Raw genomic sequence first — 23869 nt, forward strand, 5'->3', positions numbered from 1 at the left:
CTATATAAGGAAGTTAGTTTCTAAAATAACCTATTTTTAGAATTTTAAAACCACATCCTTGGAGCAGTAAGCAGACCTAACTAAGTATGGTGTTTTTTGGGTTTTTTTGTCCGTCATGGGGCTTGAACTCTGGGCCTGGGTGCTGTCCCTCAGCTCTTCAGCTCAAAGCAAGTGCTCTACCACTTGAGCTACAGCACCACTTCTAGTTTTCTGATGGTTTATTGGAGATAACAGTTCCATGGACTTTCCTGCCTGGGCTGGCTTTGAACCGCAATCCTCAGATCTCAGCCTTCTGAATAGCTAGTATTACAGGTGTGAGCCACCGGTGCTTGGCTAAGTATGCATTTTTAGTAGAAAACAGAAAGTCAAGAAGAGTGGCTTTGGTGTGCCTGTAGCCTCACCTGCTGTGGCAGCTGCAGCAGGGTGACTTCTTGTGCCCAGAAATTCAAGACCAGCTTGGGCAACAAGCTCATTTTATCTGATCTCCTTTCATACCAAGTAGGGGCTGTGTTGGGTGTTTCACACCTGCAGTTCCAGCTGCTTGAAGGGCTGAAGTAGGAGGAGCATGTCAAGACAGCCCAGGCAACAGTGAAAGACCTATTTGAAAAACAAGTGAAAAGCAAAGGAATGGACAAAGGAATGGAGCATGGTACAAGTGGGAGAGCACTTAGGCCCCAAGTTCAACCCTTATTACTACAAAAATAAATTAAACTAAAAAACATAGCCAGGCACTAGTGGCCCATGCCTATAAACTTAGCTACTTAGGATGCTGAGATCTGAGCACTGCAGTTCAGAGCCAGCTTGGACAGACAAATCTAAGAGACTCTTATCTCCAGTTAAGTGCTAGAAGCTGAGGTATGGCTCAGTAGTAGAGCACTAGCTGTGAGTGAAAGCAAGATCTTGAGGCTCAGAATTCAAGTGTAGGTACTGGTACTCCCTTCCCTCTCTCCAGTATATTCATATGTATCATATATAGCAAAACAAAAGTGAATAACAAAAAATAATATTAGCATTACTGCCATCTTCAAGGGCTCTAGATTTTTTACCATGCTCATTTTGTTTTCTTTCTTTCTTTTCAGCAACTTAAAATTGAAAGACTTGCACAGAAACAGGCTGAGCAGATTCAACCACCTCCCTCGTCTGGTACCCCTCTCCTGGGACCTCAGCCCTTTCCAGGACAAGGGCCAATGTCTCAGATTCCTCAAGGTTTTCAACAGCCCCACCCATCTCAGCAGATACCAATGAACATGGCACAGATGGGTCCTCCGGGCCCTCAGGGACAGTTTAGACCCTCTGGGCCCCAGGGACAAATGGGACCACAGGGTCCTCCACTGCACCAGGGAGGTGGGGGGCCTCAAGGATTCATGGGACCACAGGGGCCTCAGGGCCCACCCCAGGGCCTGCCCCGGCCTCAGGATATGCATGGACCCCAAGGGATGCAGAGGCATCCAGGACCTCATGGCCCTATGGGACCTCAAGGGCCGCCTGGACCACAGGCCGGCGCTGGTCCTCAAGGCCCTGTGGGTCCTCAGGGGCACATGGGCCCCCAAGGCCCACCTGGTCCCCAAGGCCACATGGGCCCACAGGGGCCTCCTGGTACTCAAGGAATGCAAGGACCGCCTGGTCCCAGAGGAATGCAGGGACCTCCTCATCCTCATGGGATCCAAGGTGGACCAGGATCTCAAGGGATCCAAGGTCCGGTGTCTCAGGGGCCTCTGATGGGTTTGAATCCAAGAGGAATGCAGGGACCCCCGGGGCCCCGGGAAAATCAAGGCCCTGCTCCTCAAGGCATGATGATGGGCCACCCTCCTCAAGAGATGAGAGGACCGCACCCTCCAGGTGGACTGCTGGGACATGGCCCTCAGGAGATGAGAGGCCCTCAGGAGATGAGGGGCCTGCAGGGCCCACCGCCACAGGGGTCCATGCTAGGCCCTCCTCAGGAGCTGAGAGGGCCTCCTGGCTCTCAAGGACAGCAGGGCCCGCCCCAGGGCTCTATGGGACCTCCACCTCAGGGTGGCATGCAAGGGCCCCCTGGACCTCAGGGACAGCAGAACCCAGCAAGAGGGCCACATCCACCTCAGGGGCCAATGCCTTTCCAGCAGCAGAAGACGCCTCTACTGGGCGATGGGCCCCGCGCCCCCTTCAACCAGGTATTATGCATTTCCAGCCGTAGGCATCAACACTGGGGACATGCGCAAACTCGTGGACTGGGAAAGTGGCCACAGCTAGATAAAAGTGTTGCTCAAGCAGTGATGGCTCATGGCATCTCAGCTGAAGAAGGAAGAAATTATTAAGAGCGAGGAGAGTTAGGTCATACCACCATCAAGTAGAGTGTAGTGTTAGTCTTCTCATTGTAGCATCATTATTTTGATAGATGTTCTTCCTGAAAAGATAAGCTCTCAATCAAATACTGTTTAAATTGTCCCAGGGTTAGCTGAAACTGTGGTACTTCCAAAAACGAGAATAACAAAAAAGGCAGAAAGAAAACAATTATCCTAGGGCTCCAACAGCCCTGTTGCCTTGAGTAAGAGACCTGTGTTTCTGAGAGTGTTATGCTTCTCTTTGGGGCCCTTTCGTCTGGTGTTCCAAGGGCCCTCAACCAGCCTGCCTCCACCCTGTTTGTTGGCTTTTACTTTTATATGTAGTATAGGGTTTAACTCCCAATATGTTGGAGACATAGTGAGTAGTGAGCTAACATTGGCTGTCTAGGTTAGCCAAGAAAGGCAGTGTGTGTGTGTGTGTGTGTGTGTGTGTGTGTGTGTGTGTGTGTGTGTGTGTGTGTGTGTGTGTGTGTGTGTGTGTGTGTGTGTGTGTGTGTGTGTGTGTGTGTGTGTGTGTGTGTGTGTGTGTGTGTGTGTGTGTGTGTGTGTGTGTGTGTGTGTGTGTTGATAGAGCAGTTCTGCTTTGTTCTCTTTTCTTTCCCTTTGAAGGTACCTAGGCCCTCACACGTTCTAGGCAAGCCCTCTACCACTGAGCTAAACCCTAGCTCTGTTTTGTTTTTTAAACATCAAACGGGAATCTGAAATCAAAATCATTGAAGTTATGAGCTAAAAGGAATACCTAAATAACTCAGTTATGTGGTATTTTTCAGTGGATCTTCCAGAAATTAAGAAGAATGTCATAAAAATGAAGACTCCTATGGCTTTTCATTTTTTTCCCCCAGGTTTTTAATTTTTAAAAAATATTTTTTTCTTCTTTCTTGTGGGTCATGGGGCTTGAACTCTGGACCTGGGCACTGTCCCTCAGCTCTTTAGCTCAAGGCTAGCACTCTACCACTTGAGCCACAGTGTCACTTTCAGTTTTCTGGTGGTTTATTAGAACCCCGGCTGGCTTTGGACTGTGATCCTCAGATCTCAGCCTCCTGAGTAGCTAGGATTACAAGTGTGAGCTACCAATGCCTGGCCTTCCCAGGTTTTTAGGAGGCACTTTACAAAATTTAGGATGAGTTAAATGAAATTTCAAATTCTTGTGAACTTAAGTTCCCATACTATTTGAATTATTATGTATTTTATCACTTTACTGTGTACTTGTATGTGCATAGTATTTATTTGTTATAATATATATTCTTAACCTTATTACATTTTATAAAAGAATAATAGTTCTCATTTGCTAGATAAAAAAATTATAGCTGAATTTATGTGTCAGAGACAAGAGGACAGCAGGTTCACAGAACTGAGACAATTCATTATGATTTTTATTATGTCATGTAGTAAAAGATAATACATATGAAAAAGCATCATGATTTTTAATTTATATATATATATATATACATATCTATCTATCTATCTATCTATCTATATATATATATATATATATTTTTTTTGGTTGTGTGGCTTGAACTCGGCCTGGGTGTTGTCCCTCAGCTCTTCAGCTCAAGCACTCTACCACTTGAGCTACAGTGCCACTTCCAGTTTTCTGGTGGCTTATTGGAGAGAAGAGTCACATGGACTTTCCTGCTTGGGCTGGCTTCAAATCTCAGATCTCAGTCTCCTGAGTAGCTAGGATTACAGGCGTGAGCTACTGGTGCCTGGCTAGCATCATGATTCTGAAATTGTAGTTGCTTCATAGATATATCCATAGAATGAGTCTGAAATTTGATGGGGTGGACACAGTGACTCATGCCTATAATCCCACGTACTGGGTAAAGACCACAGTTCAAGGCCCACCCAGGCAAAAAGGTACCACAATCCCGTCTACCTTAGTATGCCACTCATGGTAGTGTATACCTGTCATTCCAGCTACTTGGGAGGCCATATGTAAAGGAGTGGAGGTCTGAGGTTAGCTCTGAGCAAAAACATGAGAACCTACCTGGGGGGGGCGGAGAACAATAAGCAAGGAAGGGCTGGAGGCATTGCTCAAGTGGTAGCAGGCGTGTCTGGGAAGCTTAAGGGCCTGAAAGTGTTTCAGAAGTTGACTCATAGAAACCTTGGCTCATATTTTAAAAAGCTAAAATCTTAGTGTTCTTTATTTTTTACTAGAACATGTATTTAAAGCAACCATTTAGTTGGTTTTAATTACATAAATGTAGAATTGTTTTCAGCTATTGAAGTAGCAGCAGGGAGATATTGGTAAGAGCTGTCCTGAGATACAACCAGTTTGTGTGGAAATTGCTGTAACTTTGAGTTAAATGAAGGATGCTCCTCCCAAACTGCTATCCTGGTTTTTGACTAGTAGCCAGGCAAGGGTTGAACTGCCTACATAGCCCTAGCTGGCCTTGGTCATCTTCATTCTCTTGTTTTAGCTTCCCAGCTCACTAAAGTTAAACATGTGAGCCACTGATGGCTGTTTTAAATTAGTGGTATCATATCTCTTTCTCAGTATTCTTTTTGTGACTGGTTTGAGACATGAGAACAATTTTGCTATCTTCTTTGAGATTGCTTTTTTTTTTTTTTTTTTTGGTTGGTCGTGGGGCTTGAACTCTGGGCCTGGGCGCTGTCCCTCAGCTCTTCAGCTCAAGATAAGCGCTCTACTACTTGAGCCACAGAACCACTTCCAGTTTTCTGGTGGTTTATTGGAGATAAGAATCTCATAACCTTTCCTGCCTGGGCTGGCTTTGAACCACAATGCTCAGATCTCAGCCTCCTGAGTAGCTAGGATGACAGGCGTGAACCACTAGCACCAGGCTTCTTTATTTGTTTTATAAGAAGTAAAAGCCAGATGTTTGTTTGTTAAGAGCCCCGCACTGGGCAGCATGGGAAGTCAACTTAGACACAGCTAGAAAACAGAATGTTAGGAATAGGGACACAGTGGAGTTGAGCTCTGGAATTCAGGGTTGGACATTTTTATTGGACGGAAGCTTCATGAACTGAACTCACTCAGCAGGATGGCAGGACAGGCATAACTGGCATTTGCAGTACCTCAGCAAGGGGATATTCTTAGTAGAAGTGGGCTACTTGGGAGCAGAGATGAGGGGAAGGGTGTAGGAGTCAGCAGGACACTTTTCTCATCCTGGGCCCTGTCCGGAGAAGAAAGCCCTGTCCTAACATTACTTGGACAGTGTCACTTGGACTAGGGCTCACTTCCTGTTGCTGGCAGTAATCAGTATGACAACCAAGTTTGCTTTTGTTTTTATTTATTTTTGTTGGTTGTGGGGCTTGAACCCAGGGCCTGAGCCCTGTCCCTGAGCCTCTTTGTGCTCAAGGCTAGCACTCTGCCACTTGATCCACAGTACCACTTCTGGTTTTTGAGTGGTTAATTGGAGATAAGAGTCTCATGAAGACTTTCCTGCCCAGGCTGGCTTCAAACCGTGATCCTCAGATCTCAGCCTCCTGAGTAGCTAAGATTACAGTGTGAGCCACCAGTGCCTGGCTGTTTTTAAATTTTATAAACACATTATGTTTATTTGAAAGTGAATGGAAAGTCTTGAAAGTAGGGAGACTCTTCATTTGCGGATGGGCCACAAAGAGGAGTCACCAGGCCTTTCCTTGTGCCAGTCATTCCTTGGGCTGATTCTTGGCTTTCTGTTTCTCATTTGACATTATGGGAAAAGATTTAGCTTTAAATAAAACCTATCATTAGGCTTAAGATACAAGGGATTTCTTTATTATGGCAATAGATATCCCTTGAATTAGTTTAGGAATAAGTTTATCATGTCTTTAGCTAAATACTTAGTACTGATAGCTTTGGGGGTAGCCTAGTATTTATTTCTTGACACAGTATTCATAAAGCACAAGTCTGTGATTTTATACCCTACTTTAAAACCATTTTTTTTTCCCCAGGAAGGACAGAGCTCAGGCCCTCCACCCCTGATACCAGGCCTGGGGCAGCAGGGAGCACAAGGCCGTATCCCCCCTCTGAACCCTGGACAAGGACCTGGCCCTAACAAAGGTGAATATCACTAGCTGTATCAGATTGTACTCCAGCACTGTTATGTGTAATTCACATGAAATAGTTGTTGGTAAGTAGTTTACAGAATGGTCACATGAACCACAGGGAAAAGCAAGGCTTGTTCATTGCAGGTAATAGCTTTATTTTATGTTGTAATAGTCACATTTGAGTCAACAATGCTGGCCAGAGGGAATAAGTAATAAGCTCCTAAACAGAGGCTGGTTTGTGGTAAACTGCTTGGACCAGCTTTGGTAATAGCATTTGCATCCAGGCCTTGCTTGTGCACCACTGGGAAGGGAAGCTGTTGCTGTGCTATGGGATACTGGTGCCTATGTCTGGCTTGTCAGAGAGTTGAGTTACCCCTGTTTAAATTTTTTGACAAGGCAAAAGATTCAGGACTTTGGCTGCCTTTATTATCACTTCTCCTGTCCCCTAATTTATGTCAGACATTGGATTTGTTTTTTTGTTTTGTTTTTTGCCAGTCCTGGAGCTTGAACACAGGGCCTGAGCACTGTCCCTGAGCTTCTTTTGCTCAAGGCTAGCAACTCTACCACTTGAGCTACAGAGCCACTTTTGGCTTTTTCTGTTTATGTGGTACTGAGGAATCAAACCAGGACTTCATGCATGTGAGGCAAGCCTTCTACCACCAAGCCACATTCCCAACCCTTACATTGGATTTTTGTCTGCTTACATGGTTGTGTGCCATTTGAAAAGAAGGAAACAATGTAATGAAGTGTGGTGCTTCCTATTTTTGACAGTATAAAAGATGAAGAGATGAGGTTTCTTCTATTTGGGAGTGGAGTAATGGGAAGTTCAGAGATAATCCCTCTTGTTGAAAGAGCCCTGTAGAGTATTGGAGTTGAGCTCGACTCTCTATGGAACAGGGTTGGAGTGGATGTACGATGGGTACACTTTTGAAGGGAGAGTTGAGGACATGGAGTGTGGGTACAGGGTTGACTAGCAGTTATGTCTAGCTAGCCCTCCTAGGGAAGAGAAGTCACATGTCTGTAAATCAGGATTCTGGGAGATTACCTCACAAAACTACTCTACTACACTGTGTTAGATACATAGTAGATGCTTTTACTTCCAACTTACCAATTTAAGAGGAGTCTTCAGCATTTAATAGCTCTGGACTTTTGGAATTTATGTGTTGGAGGTCAGTGTTGAATTTATGTGAGACTAATGGTAGGAAAGAGCAAGACAAGGTCACTGAGAAAGTGTTTCTTTCCATCCTATTGCATGCAAAGGGTCATTACAGACACAGAATCGCGAGAGCCATAGTAGAGAAAGTGTCAAGAACCACTTTTGAAGCTTAGGGACCCTAAGGAAAAAAGTACCACACAAATGCTCTTTCCATCCATCTCCTGTGTGTTCTACTTCTTCCTCATTTCCCCCCTTTCTCTGCCCTTCTCTCTTCACTTTCCTTCTTGCCTCCCCTCCCTCTTTTCCTCCCTCCCCAGAACCCAAAGAAAGAAGGGAGAGCCAGGAAAGTCCCTGTTGTTCCCAGCTTGATTAGCTGCTCTACTGCCCCATCTGTAATGGCCTCATCCATTCTCATTTGTAGTGTGGGCTTTTTCCTTAGGGAGCAGGTACTTTCATGTATTCAGAGAAAATGAGAGGATTAATGTATATTAGTATGTTCAAGAAGAACACGTGTAGCTTTCTCAGGCCAGAGGTTAGCTGGGTGAAGTTTCACAAACTTAAGCAGCATGAATCCAGAGAAGTCTTTCACTGCAGGGACACACTGAGAACTGAGAGCCCATCTACTAGAGGAAATTGGGAATCACTTAGAAGGGGCTTTCCTTAGCACAGAGGAGCAACACTTCCTAATGGCATATTTTTATACTAATATTTCTGTTTTTATCCATGGTAAATGGTGAGAGGAGTAAATGAGGTGGTTAAAAGAAAGGAAAGGGAGCACACCGGATGACAAGGTTATGACTGACGCATGGAGGACTTTCTGCCAGGGAGCTGCAGTAAAAGGCATGAACCCAGCTTGTCATTTTCATCTTAAAAACATAGTTGATTTAGAAGCATGTGTCCCTTTGTGCCTCTTTTTGAAAAAAAAATGTTTGATTTAAATAACATGTTGACAAAACATAAGTGTACTATGCAGTGGTCACTGGGAAAACAACTCCCTGGCCTTTCATTTTGTTTAGTTGTTTGTTTGTTTTGTTCCCTGTGGTCCTGGGAATTGAACCTGGGGCCTGACACATGTTAGACAACCCTGTATCATAGAGCAAGACCCCCAGTTCAGATACTTGGAGCATATTGCATACATTCAAATATTTTCAAAGGTCTTGAGTGGGATTCCTGTCTGCAAACACTGGAAGCACATCATTCATCATAAGGAGCAGAAAAGGTGTGCATGCAAACCTAGGAACCGAAGCCCAGCCTGGCTGTTTGGTCATCAAGCAGTGAGACGAGGGCCTATGGCTCCATCAGCTCTGTGGAAGGATGTGTTAAGCTTTCTAGGGAGTTAGGAAATCCTGTAAAATGAGCCAGGGGTGAGGGGTGGCCTCAGCATGGAGACGCTTTGCAGTGCTCACCTTGGCGGCCTTCCCAATTGCACAATGCACTCCAGGCCTCCTGGCTTGCAGAATTGCCTTTCTCTGTATGTTTGCCTCCAGTGTGGAGTCTGTGGACCAAATGAAGTCTGAAGGCTAGGGAAGGGAAGCTCATTCTTATACCAGGAGGCTTGCTTAAGCTTTTTATTTTTGTTTGTTGCTTGCTTACGCTTTTTAGCATGTGGTTGGAGGTGGCCACTGCTGATTTCATTGGAGGTTCGTGATTTGTCCCAGGTCAAGTTGCTTGAGATTATCTATGCTCCAAGGCCTCTGGTCTTCAGTGGGCATGTCTCCTCAGCGTTCTGAGAAGCCAGAACTGTTCCTAAGGAGGAGTGCACTTGGAACCATGCTTACCCTGCAGGTCAGGCCTGCAGGCATCCTGGGAGTTCTGGTAACAGTCAGCTTTGTTTTCTTTAGGTGAATCCCGTGGCCCTCCCAACCACCACCTGGGCCCGATGTCAGAAAGACGGCATGAGCAGAGTGCTGGCCCTGACCATGGGCCTGAGAGAGGGCCTTTCCGGGGTGGCCAGGACTGCAGGGGTCCCCCAGACAGGCGTGGCCCCCACCCCGATTTCCCAGACGACTTCAGACCAGATGACTTCCATCCTGACAAGCGCTTTGGCCACCGGTTGCGGGAGTTTGAGGGACGAGGAGGACCTTTGCCACAAGAAGAGAAGTGGAGGCGAGGGGGGCCCGGGCCGCCATTTCCCCCTGACCACAGGGAATTCAGCGAGGGGGATGGCCGGGGTGCTGCCCGAGGCCCACCAGGGGCTTGGGAAGGCCGCAGACCTGGAGATGAACGATTCCCCCGGGATCCTGAGGACCCACGTTTTCGAGGGCGCAGAGAAGAAAGGTGGGAAGCACACTGTGTTGGGTCTGCTACACCTTCCCCGGGGCTTGTTATAAACTGTTCTCCCTGCAAAAGTGATTTTTCGCTGAGGGAGAGCACAATAATAATTACTAGCCTGTTCTCTCTAGGCTTTGCATTTAGACTTCAAAGTTATGCCATATGTGGTTCTTTTTTTATTTGCTGTTTAGACATGTTTTGGGGAAGGGGCTTTTAGAGAGGAGAGGAGGGGAAAAAGAACAAAAAATAGATCCGTGTCTTGGATCTGATTCAAAATTTCCAGGTTCATCTTGATTAGGTGGCGAAATAGCCCAATACCTTGATTGAAAATAAATATATATTTTTTCCCTGATTGGAAAATATAGTTCTTGTGTAAAGATCTTAACAAAGTCAAGTTGAACTGAAAACACTCTTCGTTTTAAGTTTAGAACAGACTTGGACACTCAATTTGCTTGGAACATAAAAAGAATAGACAAAATAGAAAAAAACCCATGAATTGGTTTAATATTGAGAGACTCAAAATAATAGTGAGGGCTATAATTCTGATAATTGTTTACTCTATGCCAGTGGCTGTCACCTTCTTTGACCTGTACTAGAAATCTGTGAGTAGATAGTACAGTCAACATTCTCTTGACAGGGGCCAGACAACTAGGGCTGGGTTTTTCCATTTTCAGGGGTATGCTTGTTGAAAGCCAGCCATAAAACCCCTTCATTAAGCATTCCTGCCTTGACTACTCTTCTGTGTCCATCCCTTGTCTTACTACATTTCCCACTGTTGTTGCCAGTATGTGATGCACTCGGGACTGGCCATCATTCACTCTAGAGATGGTATTCAGAACAATGCCTAAGCCAAGTGCTGGTGGCTCATGCTTGTAATCGTAGTTACTCAGGAGTCTGAGATTTGAAGATTGCAGCTTGAAGCCAGCCTGGGCAGAAAAGTCTGTGGAACTCTTTATCTCCAGTTAACTGCTATAAGCCACTTGAGCCACACCTCTACTTCAAAGCCATAAGTGGAACTGTGGCTTAATTGATAGAGTGCCAGTTTTGAGCAAAAAAAGCTAAGGGACAGCACCAAGGGCCTGAGTTCAAGCCTATCAGCACCAGAAAAGAAAATGAATGACTGATAAGTCTCTAAGGTAGCAGAGCAGAGCAGAGGCATTTCTCCCCTCCCCACTTTTGTGCTGGTCCTGGTGCTTGAACTCAGGGCCTGGGCACTATTCTCTTAGCTTCATTTTGCTCAAGGCTAGAGCTCTACCACCAGCTTTTTCTGAGTAGCTTATTGGAGATAAGAGTCACACAGACTTTCCCACCTGAGAAAGTCTTGAACCATGATCCTCAGATCTCAGCCTCCTGAGTAGTTAGGATTACAGGGGTAAGCCCCTAGCACCCACCCAGCTTCATTCTCTCTTCTTTTTGAGTCAAAGTGTGTGTGGGTGCGAAGTGTGTGTATATGGGGAGTGGGGGGTTGGGGAAATGGGACTGAAAAGGAAACCATTAATTGCTTAGGCACTGTCCCTGAGCTCTTCAGCTCAAGGCTAGTGCTCTACCACTTGAGCCATAGTGCCACTTTCAGCCTTTTCTATTTATGTGGTGCTGAGGAATCAAACCCAGGACCTCATGCATGAGGGGCAAGTACTACCGCTGAGCCAGTTTTCCAACGTTGGTGTTCTTAAGGGCTTCTCAATGATACTCAGGCATGCTCTAAAGTACCTACAAGAGCTTAGCATCTGCATAACTGTTATTGATTACGTGACTCTCTGTCTTGTGCAGAATTCTCACATTTTGTTATATCTCATTGAATTGTACTTTATCTACCAGTGACAGGCCCATAGCCTGCCTAGGCTTGTGCTATCCCAACTTTGTGCTGCTCTTCAGAAACACTTGTACTTCTGGGTCTTGAACACCCTCTCCAGGTGTGTGTCTCACTCTGGTGAGATCTTCTGCCCATCTTTGTATTTCTATGTAGTACTTAGCACTGCCTGACATTAATATATAGTTGTCTGTCAATATCTGAGAGGCACTGGTTCCAGGACATACTAAAATCTGAAGATGCTCAAATCCCTTATATAAAGTGATATAATATTTGCATAGTATATAATACTATGGTATAGTGGTATAATATTTGCATTGTGCAGTCTCTTTCTGTGTATATATTTGCATGTATTTGTATGTATATACACACACACTTTTCTAATGGTCTGTCTGCAAGATGAGCCCTGTGTATTGTTATGGACATCCAGCTTAGAAGCGTCCCTGTCTCAAAAAACCAACCAATTTGGAAGTGGAGCTGTGGCTCAGTTGGTAGAGTGCTAGCCTACCACTTGAGCACCAAGAGGCTCAGGGACAATGCCCAGGCCCTAAGTTTAAGCTCCACAACCAACCAAAAAAAGAAAAAAAAAAGAAAAACAACTAAACAAAGAAACAAAAGTAGTTGACATTGAAATATATTTGGGAAGCAGGGTAACGAGTCTGTGCTAAATGTCATGACTGGTTGATAGCTGTTTGGCTGAGATTTGAGGGCCTTGGTTCAAAGCCAGCTGAGGCAGGAAATCCATGAGTCTTCACTTAACCACCAAAGTCTGGAAAGTTGAGCTGTGGTTGAAGTGGTAAAAGAAAGGGAGAGTTCCTAGGCTCTGAATTCATGCCAGCATGTACATGCACATACCTTCCTCCCTTTCTTCCCCCTATAAGACTGGCTGAGTTCAAATCACAGCCTGTACTTTCTACGTGGCTTTGGGTCTCAGTCCTCAGCATAGTCATCAGAGAAAGAGTTAATAGGACCAGCTGTAGATGGTAAGGTAAGAAGAGGAAATAACACAAAATAATACATGGAAACAGTTGGTGTGATGCAAGCACTTAAAAATGTTCACCTCCCTTACATGTCCTTCTGGTCTCTTTGACCTCTGATATTAGGATTATCAAGTGGATACTTAAAAAACTGTGTAGTGTTATCTTGTTTTTGTTTTTGTTTTTCCTCCCCATTAATCTTGTACCTTAGCTTCTCCTGTCACATTCCTCTGGCATCCGTGGGGTCACAGGGTGTTCCAGGATTTGGACATACTGGTCTTTCTTCACAGCTTCAGAAGAGGAGCCCCCCCGAGACATGAGGGTCGAGTCCCCCCCAGAGGAAGGGATGGCTTTCCAGGTCCTGAAGACTTTGGTCCAGAAGAGAGTTTTGATGCTTCTGATGAAGCGGCCCGAGGACGAGATCTCAGAGGCCGAGGCCGGGGTACCCCACGAGGTAAGCAGGGATGCACTGAGGAGGGGTGGCTGTGAGTGCAGCTGGGTGGCCTGTGACAGTGTTGTCTGCCTTCTGTGTAGGAGGGAGGAAAGGCTTACTGCCTACTCCTGACGAGTTCCCTCGCTTTGAAGGAGGACGGAAGCCAGACTCATGGGATGGAAACCGAGAGCCAGGTAAGAGATATGCTTGCTATCTCTTCAGGCATGTAATCTCTAGGCCAGCAGTTTACAAAGTTGGCGTCCCAGGGACCGTCACCAGGTCCTTTCTTGGGGAGGCTGGTTGTCTTCTTGTCCCTCTACTACAGCAATTTACCACAGGAAATGGAGTTTAGAAGTAGGTGACAGAATTCAGCCTTTTCTTTCAAGTCAGATGGTAATTTGTTCAATTATAAAATAATGCCATTCTTTTCACTGATTATGCATTTTGTTGTTGTTGTTGTAGTACCAGTTTTGGGGCTTGAAATCAGGCCCTGGACACTGTCCCTAAGCATTTTTTGCTTAAAGTTAGTGTTCTACCCCTAGAGCCCCAGCTCCACTTCTAGTTTTTTGATGGTTAATTAGAGATAAGTCGCATGCAATTTTCTGCCCAGGCTGGCTTCAAACTACAATTCTCAGATTACAGCCTCCTGAATAACTAGGATTACAGGCAAGAACCATCATCTTGTGTGTGTCCCAGTATTGGGCCTGGTTGCTGTCTCTTAGCTCTTTCACTTAAGGCTGATGTTCTACTGGTTAAGCCACAGCTTCACTTCTGGCTTGTTGCTACTTAATTGGAGATAAGAATCTCACAGACTTTCCTGGGCCCCCTTGGCTTTGAACAATGCTCCTCAGATCTCAGTCTCCTGCTAGGATTATAGGTGTGAGCCACTGGCACCTACTCATCTGGTTTTTGTAAGATAAAGGTAAATAAATTAACATTTTCTTTACCTTAAAATATTCTTTATCTGTATTTGAAGATAATAGTTTTTTTTTGTTTTTTTTTTTTCGTTTTTTTTGGTCGGTCGTGGGGCTTGTGGGGCTTGAACTCTGGGCCTGGGCACTGTCCCTCAGCTCTTCAGCTCAAGGTGAGCACTCTACCACTTGAGCTACAGCGCCACTTCCGGTTTTCTGGTGGTTTATTGGAGATAAGAGTCTCATGGTCTTTCCTGCCCAGGCTGGCTTTGAACCGCGATCCTCAGATCTCAGCCTCCTGAGTAGCTAGGATTATAGGTGTGAGCCACCAGCGCCCAGCGAAGATAATAGTTTTTATCATTACAATCTCATTGGTTGCGGGGCTTAAACTCTGGGGCTAGGCACTGTCACTGAGCCTTTTTTTTGTTTCCTAAGGCTAACATTCTCCCACTCTGAGCTATAGCTCTAATTCTGTATTTCTGGTGGTTTATTGGAGATAAGAATCTCATTGACTTCCCTGCCCAGGCTGCCTTTGAACTTTGATCCTCAGATCTCAGCCTTCTGAGTAACTAGGCTTAAAGTGTGAGCCTCCAGTGCCTGCTTCAGAATTTTTAAGAATACAAAGCATTTCACAAATATAAAAACTTCCAGGTACAGCCAGGTACCCAGTGGCTTATATCAATAATCTTAGCTACATAGGAGGCTGAGAATTGAGGTTTAACTTTAGCCTCGGCAGAAAAGTTCCCAAGGCCACTTCTATGCTGGGCACAGTGACTCATACCGGTCATTCTAAACTGTGTGGGAACCTGAGATTGGGAGGGTTATGGTTTTGGGCCAGCTTGGGCAGAAATGTCTCTGAGACATCATCTTCATGAAGGAAGCTGGATACAGTAGCACATCTGTCATTCCAGCAAAAACAGAAAGCCTAAAATAGACACAGGCCCAGACCAGAAGTGAGGTCCTAGTCAATGAAAAGTAGGGATGGAAGCAAGGCTCAGTAGTAGAGTGTTGGTCTGGTAAGCTCAAGACTTGAGTCCAAACCCCAATACCACTGAAAAAAGGATCTAGGAAGAAAAAAACAAAACATTGTATGACTAAAATGACTGAGAGCTATGTTTAGACTACACCTGTCTCTTATTATAGGCGATACAATAATTATATGAATTCATAGTGTGACTTAACACCTGACTGTTAACCAGATGTTTCCTGAGTGATTCTCTACTCTGTATTCTCTGTGTCATTTCCATCTGTTTCTCTCCTCCCATCACCCCCCACTTTTTTTTTTTTTTTTGTCAGTCATCGGTCTTGAACTCTGGGCCTGGGCACTGTCCCTGAGCTCTCCAGTTCAAGGCAAGTGCTCTACCACTTGAGCCACAGCACCACTTCCAGTTTTCTGAGTAAGTTTATTGGAGATAACTCTCATGGGAGGGCTGAGAAGGTGGCTCAGTGGTAGAGCACTTGCCTTGCATACCTGAGGCCCTGGGTTCGATTCCTTAGCACCACATAAGCAAAAAAAGAAAAAAGCCGGAAGTGGCTCTGTGGCTCAAGAGGTAGAGCGCTAGCCTTGAGCTGAAGAACTGAGGGACAGCACCCAGGCCCAGAGTTCAGGCCCCATGACCGGACCCCCCCCCCAAAAAAAAAAAAAGAGTCTCATGGGAATTTCCTGCTAGGCTGGCTTTTGAGTCATGATCCTCAGATCTCAGCCTCCTCTATAGCTAGGATTACAGGTATGAGCCACCAGCACCTGGGTCTCTCTTTCTAGTCCAAGACTAGGACTGTACCTCCATATCTGATGCTTTTACTCATTAATGGACTAACACTCTAACACCGGAGCCAGGCCTCCCACACTCATTTCCATCTGTTTTCAGCCACACTGTATTTCATGGTATTATCAGGCTCTTTGCAGCTACAGTGTTATATGCTTCCTATTTCAGGGCCAGGTCATGAACATTTTCGTGACCCTCCCCGCCCAGATCACCCCCCTCATGATGGCCATTCCCCAGCCAGCCGAGAACGGTCCTCTTCTCTTCAAGGCATGGATATGGCTTCCCTACCACCTCGAAAGCGCCCCTGGCATGATGGGCCAGGTACTTCTGACCTCAGAGAAATGGAGGCTCCAGGGGGCCCTTCTGAGGACCGAGGAAGCAAAGGTAGGAGGAGGCCTGCAGTTACAGTTGCAGGGGCTGAATGGGCACGGGAGGCCTCATTTATACCTGGGTTCTAGGCTATGCAGCATTGTTTGCTGTCAAGTCACTTTGTGTCCATTTCATATCTGCAGCTGTACCCAGAAATGAGAAGCTTAGCTTCCAGAAATCCCTGGTTTACTCAGGGTTTCCCATTTGACTCTTCAAATTGCAAAGAGCTCCTCTACTCTGCTATGTGTGCTTCCTGGTGACTGGTCAGCAGTGACGTCCTGCCTCCACTGATGACTATCTAGAGCTTTTCAAGTTGTCCTCAATGCTGGCTTTGGAGCTTGAAATTAAGGCCTGAGCACTGTCACTGAGCTTATTCACTCAAGGCTGGTGCTCTACCACTTGAGTTACAGCTTTACTTAAGGTTTTTGGGTGGTTAATTGAAAATAAGAGTCTCACAGATTTTCCTTCCTAGGCTAGCTTTCAATTGCAATCCTCTGATCTCAGCCTCCTGAGTAGCTGAGATCATCACAGTCATAGCCATTGGCACCCTGCTTGTGCTGCCTTTTTTTTTTTTTTAAATCTGGGACGAACACTGCTTCGGAGCAGATCACAGTACTCAGGGTATGTTTCCAGGATGGCAATAGATTATATTTCTACTTTGAAATTTTTGTGTCTGTATTTTATAAAAGGTAGCACTTTGAGCCAGGTAGCAGCCACCAAATGCTGACTACAAGTCTGGTCTCAGGTGGGTTAGGCAGTGGCCTGTGTGTGTGCTTGGGCGCTGCAAGAAACACAACTGTTGTGTGTCCCAACTTATGCATCACTGGTGTTGCATTTGCAGTGCTTCCAGAAATTACTGATGTATCACCAGGAGACCTCCTTCACCCAAATACATTTTGTTGCCAGTGTGCTGTGAAATGGCTTACTGGGCACTAAGAATACTCTTGTAGTCTCTTGGCCAAGGACCTGTGCTCTACCACTTTAGCCACTGTTTCACTTTTGGGTATTTGGTGACAAAAATCTTAGACTTTCTTACCTAGGCTGGCTTTGAACTAGGATCCTCAGATCTCAGCTTCCTAACTAGCTAGGATTACAGGTGTGAGCCACTTGCTCTTAGCTGAGAAAATGTTTTTCTTTTTTTTTTTTTTTTTTTTTTTGTTGGTCGTGGGGCTTGAACTCTGGGCCTGAGAAAATGTTTTTGAAAGATAAAATTAACATGTTTGACCAAGGCTAAAACAAGTTAATTCAAACCTAGAAGAAATAAATCTGAAAGCCAGTGTGTTTTGCTTTTTTTGGGGGGGGGGTTCAAGAAATACTTTATTTCCCTAAACTGTGTAAAAGGAATCCAAAGTGCCCCACAGAATAGTCATGGAATAGTCACAGTAAACACTGGAACACTGATCCTATCTGGAATCCTATCACTAACCTAACATCATTTCTTTTTTTTTTGGTCAGTTGTGGGGCTTGAACTCTGGGCTTAGGCACTGTCCTTGAGCTCTTTAGCTACCACTTGAGCCACAATGCCACTTCAGGTTTCCTAGTGGTTTATTGGAGATGAGAGTCTCATGGACTTTCCTGCATACCCCTTTTCCATTGACCCCACACCACCCCCTTTCAAATACCCACACCTGATTTTGCTGAACTTTGACTCTGCCTTTCTAAGCAATTATACTATTTGAGATCTCCCTTGAATTTACAGTATTTCAGTGAATACATTTGTATACACTTGCATTCTACCCTACACATTTACTTAGAAGTTTATAGGCTAAACCTGGCTTCCACCTGGAAGGGAGAGCATGGTCCTTTGTCTCTCTGCACCTGGCTTCCTTAAACATGATTGTTTCCCGGTCTTTCCATTTCTTTCCAAATGGTATCGTTCTTTCTAATGGATAATTACAATCCCATTGTGTTTATATAATCAGATGCCTTTATTACTTTCAGAGTCTAGCCACTGCTTTGAAATACTTCCTTAAAATAGGTGGCAAGGAGAACAGACACACTTCCATATGTTCCAGTGTGGTGGTTTCCTCTTAGCTTTTTGTCTTCCATCACACAGCCCTGGGGACCACGGCCACATGTTAGGCTGGGAATGGGACAGGTTCAGGTCAGGAAGTGGGGGTGGAGGCATACCTGTAGTGCTCTGAATCTCTTTAGAAGCTCCCAGAAATGATCTACTGTAATCAGTGAAAGCCTGTATACTAGGTATGGACAAACACCTAATGCAAAAAGTCACTTGTGAAATCAATGTTTTGTTTCAGGACGAGGGGGCCCAGGACCTTCCCAGAGAGTGCCAAAATCGGGGCGCTCCAGCTCCTTGGATGGTGACCACCATGATGGATACCACAGAGACGAACCTTTTGGGGGACCTCCGGGCAGTGGCACCCCTTCTCGAGGGGGCAGGAGTGGCAGTAACTGGGGTAGAGGGAGTAACATGAACTCTGGGCCACCAAGGAGAGGTGCTTCAAGGGGAGGTGGTGGTAGGGGTCGGTAGAAGTGGAGGCTAACCCCTAGGCCTCTCTGGACAGTATTTTAAGAATCTGTGTGGACTTAAAGCAAAAAGAAGCCTGCACCAATGTAGCTCTGAACTCTTCTGAGTGTCCCAGGAACCCCTGCTGAGGTCTTGGAGATGAAGAGACTGCTGCTGGCCACCTAGAGTGGCCGGCTGTCTTGTCCTGTCCACCTTCATTGCTCCAACTCCTATGTTGTTTTGTGAAGATAAAAGCTGGAATCTTTTTTTTTTTTTAAGTATACAAGACATGGAGCACCTCTATAATTTAAGTTCATGTCCAATTGGAAATTTGTTTCTATATGTACAGTTTGTCAGAGGAAAAAAAAAAACATTGTTTTTGTATGAATACAGAATGTGATTTACGCAAGAATTAACAGAAAAAAAACCCACCAAAAACTGGTCGTCAAGTGCTTGCCTTAAGAAAACCCTTGCTTTCCATCACATCTGATATGAGGGGTTGTTGTTCACTTACTGTTGGTGTTCAGTTCAGGGAACTGCTGTCTTCTAAATGGATTTCATTTGTGAACCGGGGTGCTTGCATCGATGTTTCATATCTATACTGTTACACTGTTGTTACAGAGGACACTTAATAACTAATGTAATTGGAAGCAGGCTCAGGGCTTCAAACAGGGTGTGGCAGATGGAAAATCCTACTCTGAAGAAAAACTTGAGCCTTGAGCTCTAGTTGTCCAGCTAGGAGCTTTGCCTTGGTTACATCTCTGGCAATCTCACTTTAGACTTAAACTGCTTTGTTTCTACGAGGAAAGGAATGTGCTGTAAGCCAGAAATTAATGACATACTTTACTGACAATCACTTCACACACTTAAGTTGAAGAAGAAATGGACAAAATATCCCCTAAATTTTTCAAAATATACTCCTACTTTTCCATTACTAGCTTTGTGGAAATACCAATGTTGAAAGTAGAAGATAACTCTAATTTATAATAAGACAAAAGTTCTTATCCATAACATGTTCTTGTTTTAAATAAAACATTTGGTTCAGTTTGGACTGAAAGTAAAAATTCAGTTTGAGATCCCACCCCTTTCCTATTTCCATGCTGATGCCGAACTGTTTTATTTTATAAGGAAGCTTTTATTAGTCTGTGGCAGCCCTATTAGTCTATGTGCAAGCCATTACTGTATTGCCAGCTTCAGTTTGGCATTGGACATAAGTTTACTGGAAATCTTGGTGATTGCTGATAAAAGGGACACTGGTGTAGTTGGGCCTTATTAGTAGGAAAATGGTAACAGCTAAGTTACTTCCACAGAGTGAGAAAATGTTGCAGTTAGAATTCCGGACTTTGAACTTGCTAGGCAGGCACTCTACTGCGTCAGCCATGACCTTCTGAACCCTTTTGAGGTAAGGACTTTTGTCTCAGACAGACCTGGTCCAAGATCCTCCTGTTTATGCATCCTGCTATAGCTGAGGTGACAAGCATGTGCCAGTGTGTCTGAAACATGACCTGTTTTGTCTGGGCTAGTCTGGAACAGTGATCCTCATTTCAGCCTCCCTGATTAGCATAGATAACAGGCACCCAGCTCACTTTACTTCAGAATTAAAAACATCAGTACCCTATAAAAACACAAATGCTCAGGATTGCTCAGGTTTGTGGATAAGTTTTACTTGCCCATCATTTGTATGGCATAAAATAAAACTATAATCCAATTCCAAGAAGCTAAAAAGGGCTACAAAGACTTAGAATAGGCTCCCATCTTTCATGTGGAAAGAACAGATAAATATCACAATCTGAGAATTCATTTAGGTAAAAGAGAAATCTCTACATTAAACATTAGACTGTATATGGCATTTTAAGGCAACACTATCAAAATACACAATATTGTGCTTTTTGAGTTTTATAGAACCTAGATTTTTTATTTTTTATTTGGTCGTCGTGGAACTTGAACTCTGGGCTTGGGTGCTGTCCCTGTGCTCTTCAGCTCAAGGCGAGCGCTGTACCACTTGAGCCACAGCACCACTTCCAATTTTCTAGTGGTTTATTGGAGATAATAGTCTCACGGAGTTTCTTGCCTGGGCTGGCTTTGAACCTCGACCCTCAGCTCTCAGCCTCCTGAGTAGCTAGGATTATAGGTGTGAGCCACTGATGCCCGGCTCAATTAATGAATTCCTAAGATAGTGTTGAGGCAGAATTTTTAAAGATCTAGACTTCAATATAACATCAACATAAAAGTGTGCTGAAATTGTAAAATCAGCCATGCAAATTCTAAATTCGTAACAGATTTTAACTGAGGTGGGCTAAAAAGTAGCCAGTGACACAGGCCTTCCCCATTAAAAAAAAATCATCTTGGAAATACAGTATTTACTTAGGTAGGAAGCCTTCTGCCAACATAGGAACAAAGTGTCCTTAGTCTTAAGAGTGGTAGCCCATCACTCTGTTCTAATGTCACATCTTGGGGAGGGGCTCATGGCGGAGCACACCTTTGGGGCTCCAGTGTTCATGTGGCCCTGCACGCTTTGTTAAGGTAACACTGGAATCTAGCACCAACAGCAGTGGCTTTCCAACTCTGCACACCTATACAGTGATCCCGGGCCTATCGCGAGAGTTAAATCCCAGAGACCCCGTGATAGGTGAAAAATCCTCGGGGTAGCAACGTTACAGTTGTCTCTTACTATATCGCGGTTCCTTTATTGCTACTTCAGATTTTCACCTATCCCAGGGTCTCTCCAACATAACTCCTGTGATAGGTGAGAGGTCACTATGTATTGTGTGATTCTTCAAGTCATTCTGCTGGTCAAGTGAGAGCTACATATGATTAAATTCTAAACATTTTATTTTGTAGTTTATGGTTACAAAATGTGTAATTTTTCTGGACTTGTCAGTATACTGGATCCATACTTTCTGGCAATAAATAAAGGTAGGCTTTGTAAAAGTAAGTGGTGAAGATCTCTACAAAATAACTTCCCTACCAAAACAAAACCAGGCTGAGCTGTGAAATAACAGCGATTGCATAGGAAAAGCATTTCCCACCGCATCAGGACCTGCCTGCAAATTGCAAACTGCTTTCAAAAGCGAGAGGCAGAATACGAATGAGAACACAAGAGAAACTGATCTTCATCCAACACTGCATTCTGCATGTAGAATTATCTTTGGAATTCCACAGGTCCGTCACGCAGAGACCTATACCATGAGCTTTACCTGAATTGACTACCAGGTATCGGAGGGCAGAGAATTCCTCTTTCGGTCCATTGCATTCCTTTTCTAATTTTCCTCCAATATTAGAAGGCACCATGTTAACAATTTAGTTTTAAAAAAGAGGTAAACCGTTGTTGCCTTTTAAAACTTAGTGTTGAATGTCGTAACTTTTATGTTCATTTACAATGAGCAAGGGAAAATAGCGGAGCATCGCCCAAACAAGATGTATGCCAACTACACACAGCCCTGGATTTTTCAAGTGACGAAAAGTCGAGAAAAGCCACGGAAGCAGCTAATTCAAAGTGCCTGTTTTTCTTCTTAACGGCGCAATCTAAAGCTCGCTGGCGCAGCAGCAGCTTCTTCGGGTGCGTGCACAGCATTTGGTCACCAACCCAGCGAGTGTCTCCTGCTCCAGGCCCGCAGGAAAAGCGGCAATTCTGGAGTTCCGGCTCAGCTCTGAGGTCACCGTCAAGGTCCAGGCCTTCGTCGCGGGGCGGGTGGCGGCCTGGGAACAGGCGCCGCAGTCCAGCTGGGCCAGCGAGTCCCGCGACGGCTCCGCGTCCCGCCCCGGTCCCGGGGCGGCGGGCTCTGCGAGCTCACACCGGCAGCGCGCCGCCCAGGCCGGCTCCGCGGCCCAGGCGGCCAAGCGCCAGGCGCAGGGCGGCAACCCCGCCCCAGGGCAGCAGCCCGGCCAGCGCGTACAGAAGCGCGGCTAGCTGCGCGCAGGCGCCGAGCGCCGTGAGCGGCGTACTGCGCAGGCCCAGCGCGGCGTACAGCGTGGCGCCCAGCGCGGCGGCGTACAGCAGCGCGGGCCGCGACAGCGTCTCTTCGCCGCGCAGCAGGCGCCCGCATGCCGCGCCGCCCCTCAGCAGCGCGCCGCCCGCCAGCGCCAACACCGAGCCCAGCGACCACAGCAGCGCGAACTTGCGGGCGCGCAGCAGGAGCAGGGGAGCGTGGAGCGCCGCGAGGCCGAAGCAGAGCGCGGCCAGCACTAGGCAGCCGCCGCCAGCCGCCCAGCGCTGCCCGCGCGTCACGCTCGGCAGACACGCCGGCCCGGCCTCGGGCTCCAGGGGGCCCGGCGCCCACGGCCACCGCAGGCTCGCGCGGCCCAGCCACGCGCCCGCCGGCCCGCTCCCACCCGCTGGCGCTTCTGCCGGCCCGGAGGCGAGCAGCGGCTCCGCATCCGCAGGCTTTCCCGCCTTCCCTTGTGCCAGGTAGTCCTGCAGCTGGCGGTGGAGGTCTGCCATGCTGTCCGGGGTGCCGGGGGCGAGCGCTGGCTACCACCGCTTCCGGCATTGCCCGGCCCACGATCGGCGGTTGGTCAGCCGCGGAGGAAGGGGCGGGGATTGTGACGTCCGCGGAAGCGCAGCTGTGGTCGCTTTGCGGAGTCTGCAGCCTTCGTGGAGCCGCGTTTTCAGGGCCGTCCCTGAGTTGTCTGCCGTAGGCACCTGTGTTTGGTTCGACCCTCGTGTTCGCAGCCGGTCACCACTGATGGCGTGGTCGTCACGAGAGCCTTCTTGATGGGAATGTTCTGTTTACAACTCTGCGATGTCCCTGAAACTCCAGTGTAGTTGGGTAAGATAGCGGACTCCGTAGGGGCGCTCCAGACCATTGATGGTACTTAAAAGGGCATGCATCTCTGCAGCTATCTCAGAACCAAAAAACTAACTCTTATAAACATTCAGATTTGCAGAAAGTAGGCGATTTCCTTAGGAAATCCAACCTGTTTTTTTTTTTTCTTTTGGTCTCCCTTTTTCTTGATATAGAAGAGATCAACCCAGTGTCTCCTGCATGCTTAGCAAATGTTTTACCACTTGAGCTACATCCTGTGTGTGAGTGCGCATGCCTGCCAGTGCCAGTCCTGGGCTTGAACTGTTGGTGGCTGTCCCTGAGATTTTTTTGTTCAAGGCGAGCACTCTAGCCCTTGAGCCACACTGCCACCTTCAGCTTTCTGGTTGTTAACTGGAGATAAAGAGTTTCATGGACTTTTCCTGCCTGGGCTGACTTTGAACCTTAAACCGCAGATCTCAGCCTCCTGAGTAGCTAGGATTACAGGTATGAGACACTGGCATCTGGGCTTTTTTTTTTTTTTTTTAATATGGTTTCAAGTACTTTTACCTAGGCAGGCTTCAAACTTGTTTTTTATCTCCTGAGGCTGTGATAACAAGCATGTAAAACCATACCTGACAATTATGACCTCT

The 23869-nt window shown here is 46.1% G+C and overlaps 2 protein-coding genes across 3 annotated transcripts in view; one reads left to right on the forward strand and one right to left on the reverse strand.

Annotated features, from left to right (window-relative positions):
• The window catches only part of Wdr33 (WD repeat domain 33), a 113521-nt gene extending 93460 nt beyond the window's left edge, over nucleotides 1–20061 (forward strand). For both annotated transcript variants that reach the window (XM_069989489.1, XM_069989490.1), the window contains 7 exons: nucleotides 1080–2150; nucleotides 6219–6327; nucleotides 9312–9747; nucleotides 12819–12982; nucleotides 13063–13155; nucleotides 15807–16022; nucleotides 18266–20061. In XM_069989489.1, coding sequence (XP_069845590.1) covers nucleotides 1080–2150; nucleotides 6219–6327; nucleotides 9312–9747; nucleotides 12819–12982; nucleotides 13063–13155; nucleotides 15807–16022; nucleotides 18266–18498 — 2322 coding nt within the window. In that variant the 3' untranslated portion in view covers nucleotides 18499–20061. The remainder of the gene's footprint in view (nucleotides 1–1079; nucleotides 2151–6218; nucleotides 6328–9311; nucleotides 9748–12818; nucleotides 12983–13062; nucleotides 13156–15806; nucleotides 16023–18265) is intronic.
• A 1903-nt stretch (nucleotides 20062–21964) lies between these two features.
• On the reverse strand, nucleotides 21965–22963 carry Sft2d3 (SFT2 domain containing 3). Its single transcript, XM_069989491.1, has one exon. The coding sequence runs from the start codon at nucleotides 22913–22915 to the stop codon at nucleotides 22265–22267; it is 651 nt and encodes a 216-aa protein (XP_069845592.1). The 5' UTR covers nucleotides 22916–22963; the 3' UTR covers nucleotides 21965–22264.
• Between the last annotated feature and the right edge of the window lie 906 nt (nucleotides 22964–23869).

The sequence above is a fragment of the Dipodomys merriami genome, unplaced genomic scaffold (assembly GCF_024711535.1).
Source record: "Dipodomys merriami isolate MVZ:Mamm:240054 unplaced genomic scaffold, mDipMer1.0.p SCAF_38, whole genome shotgun sequence".
Taxonomy (NCBI): domain Eukaryota; kingdom Metazoa; phylum Chordata; class Mammalia; order Rodentia; family Heteromyidae; genus Dipodomys; species Dipodomys merriami.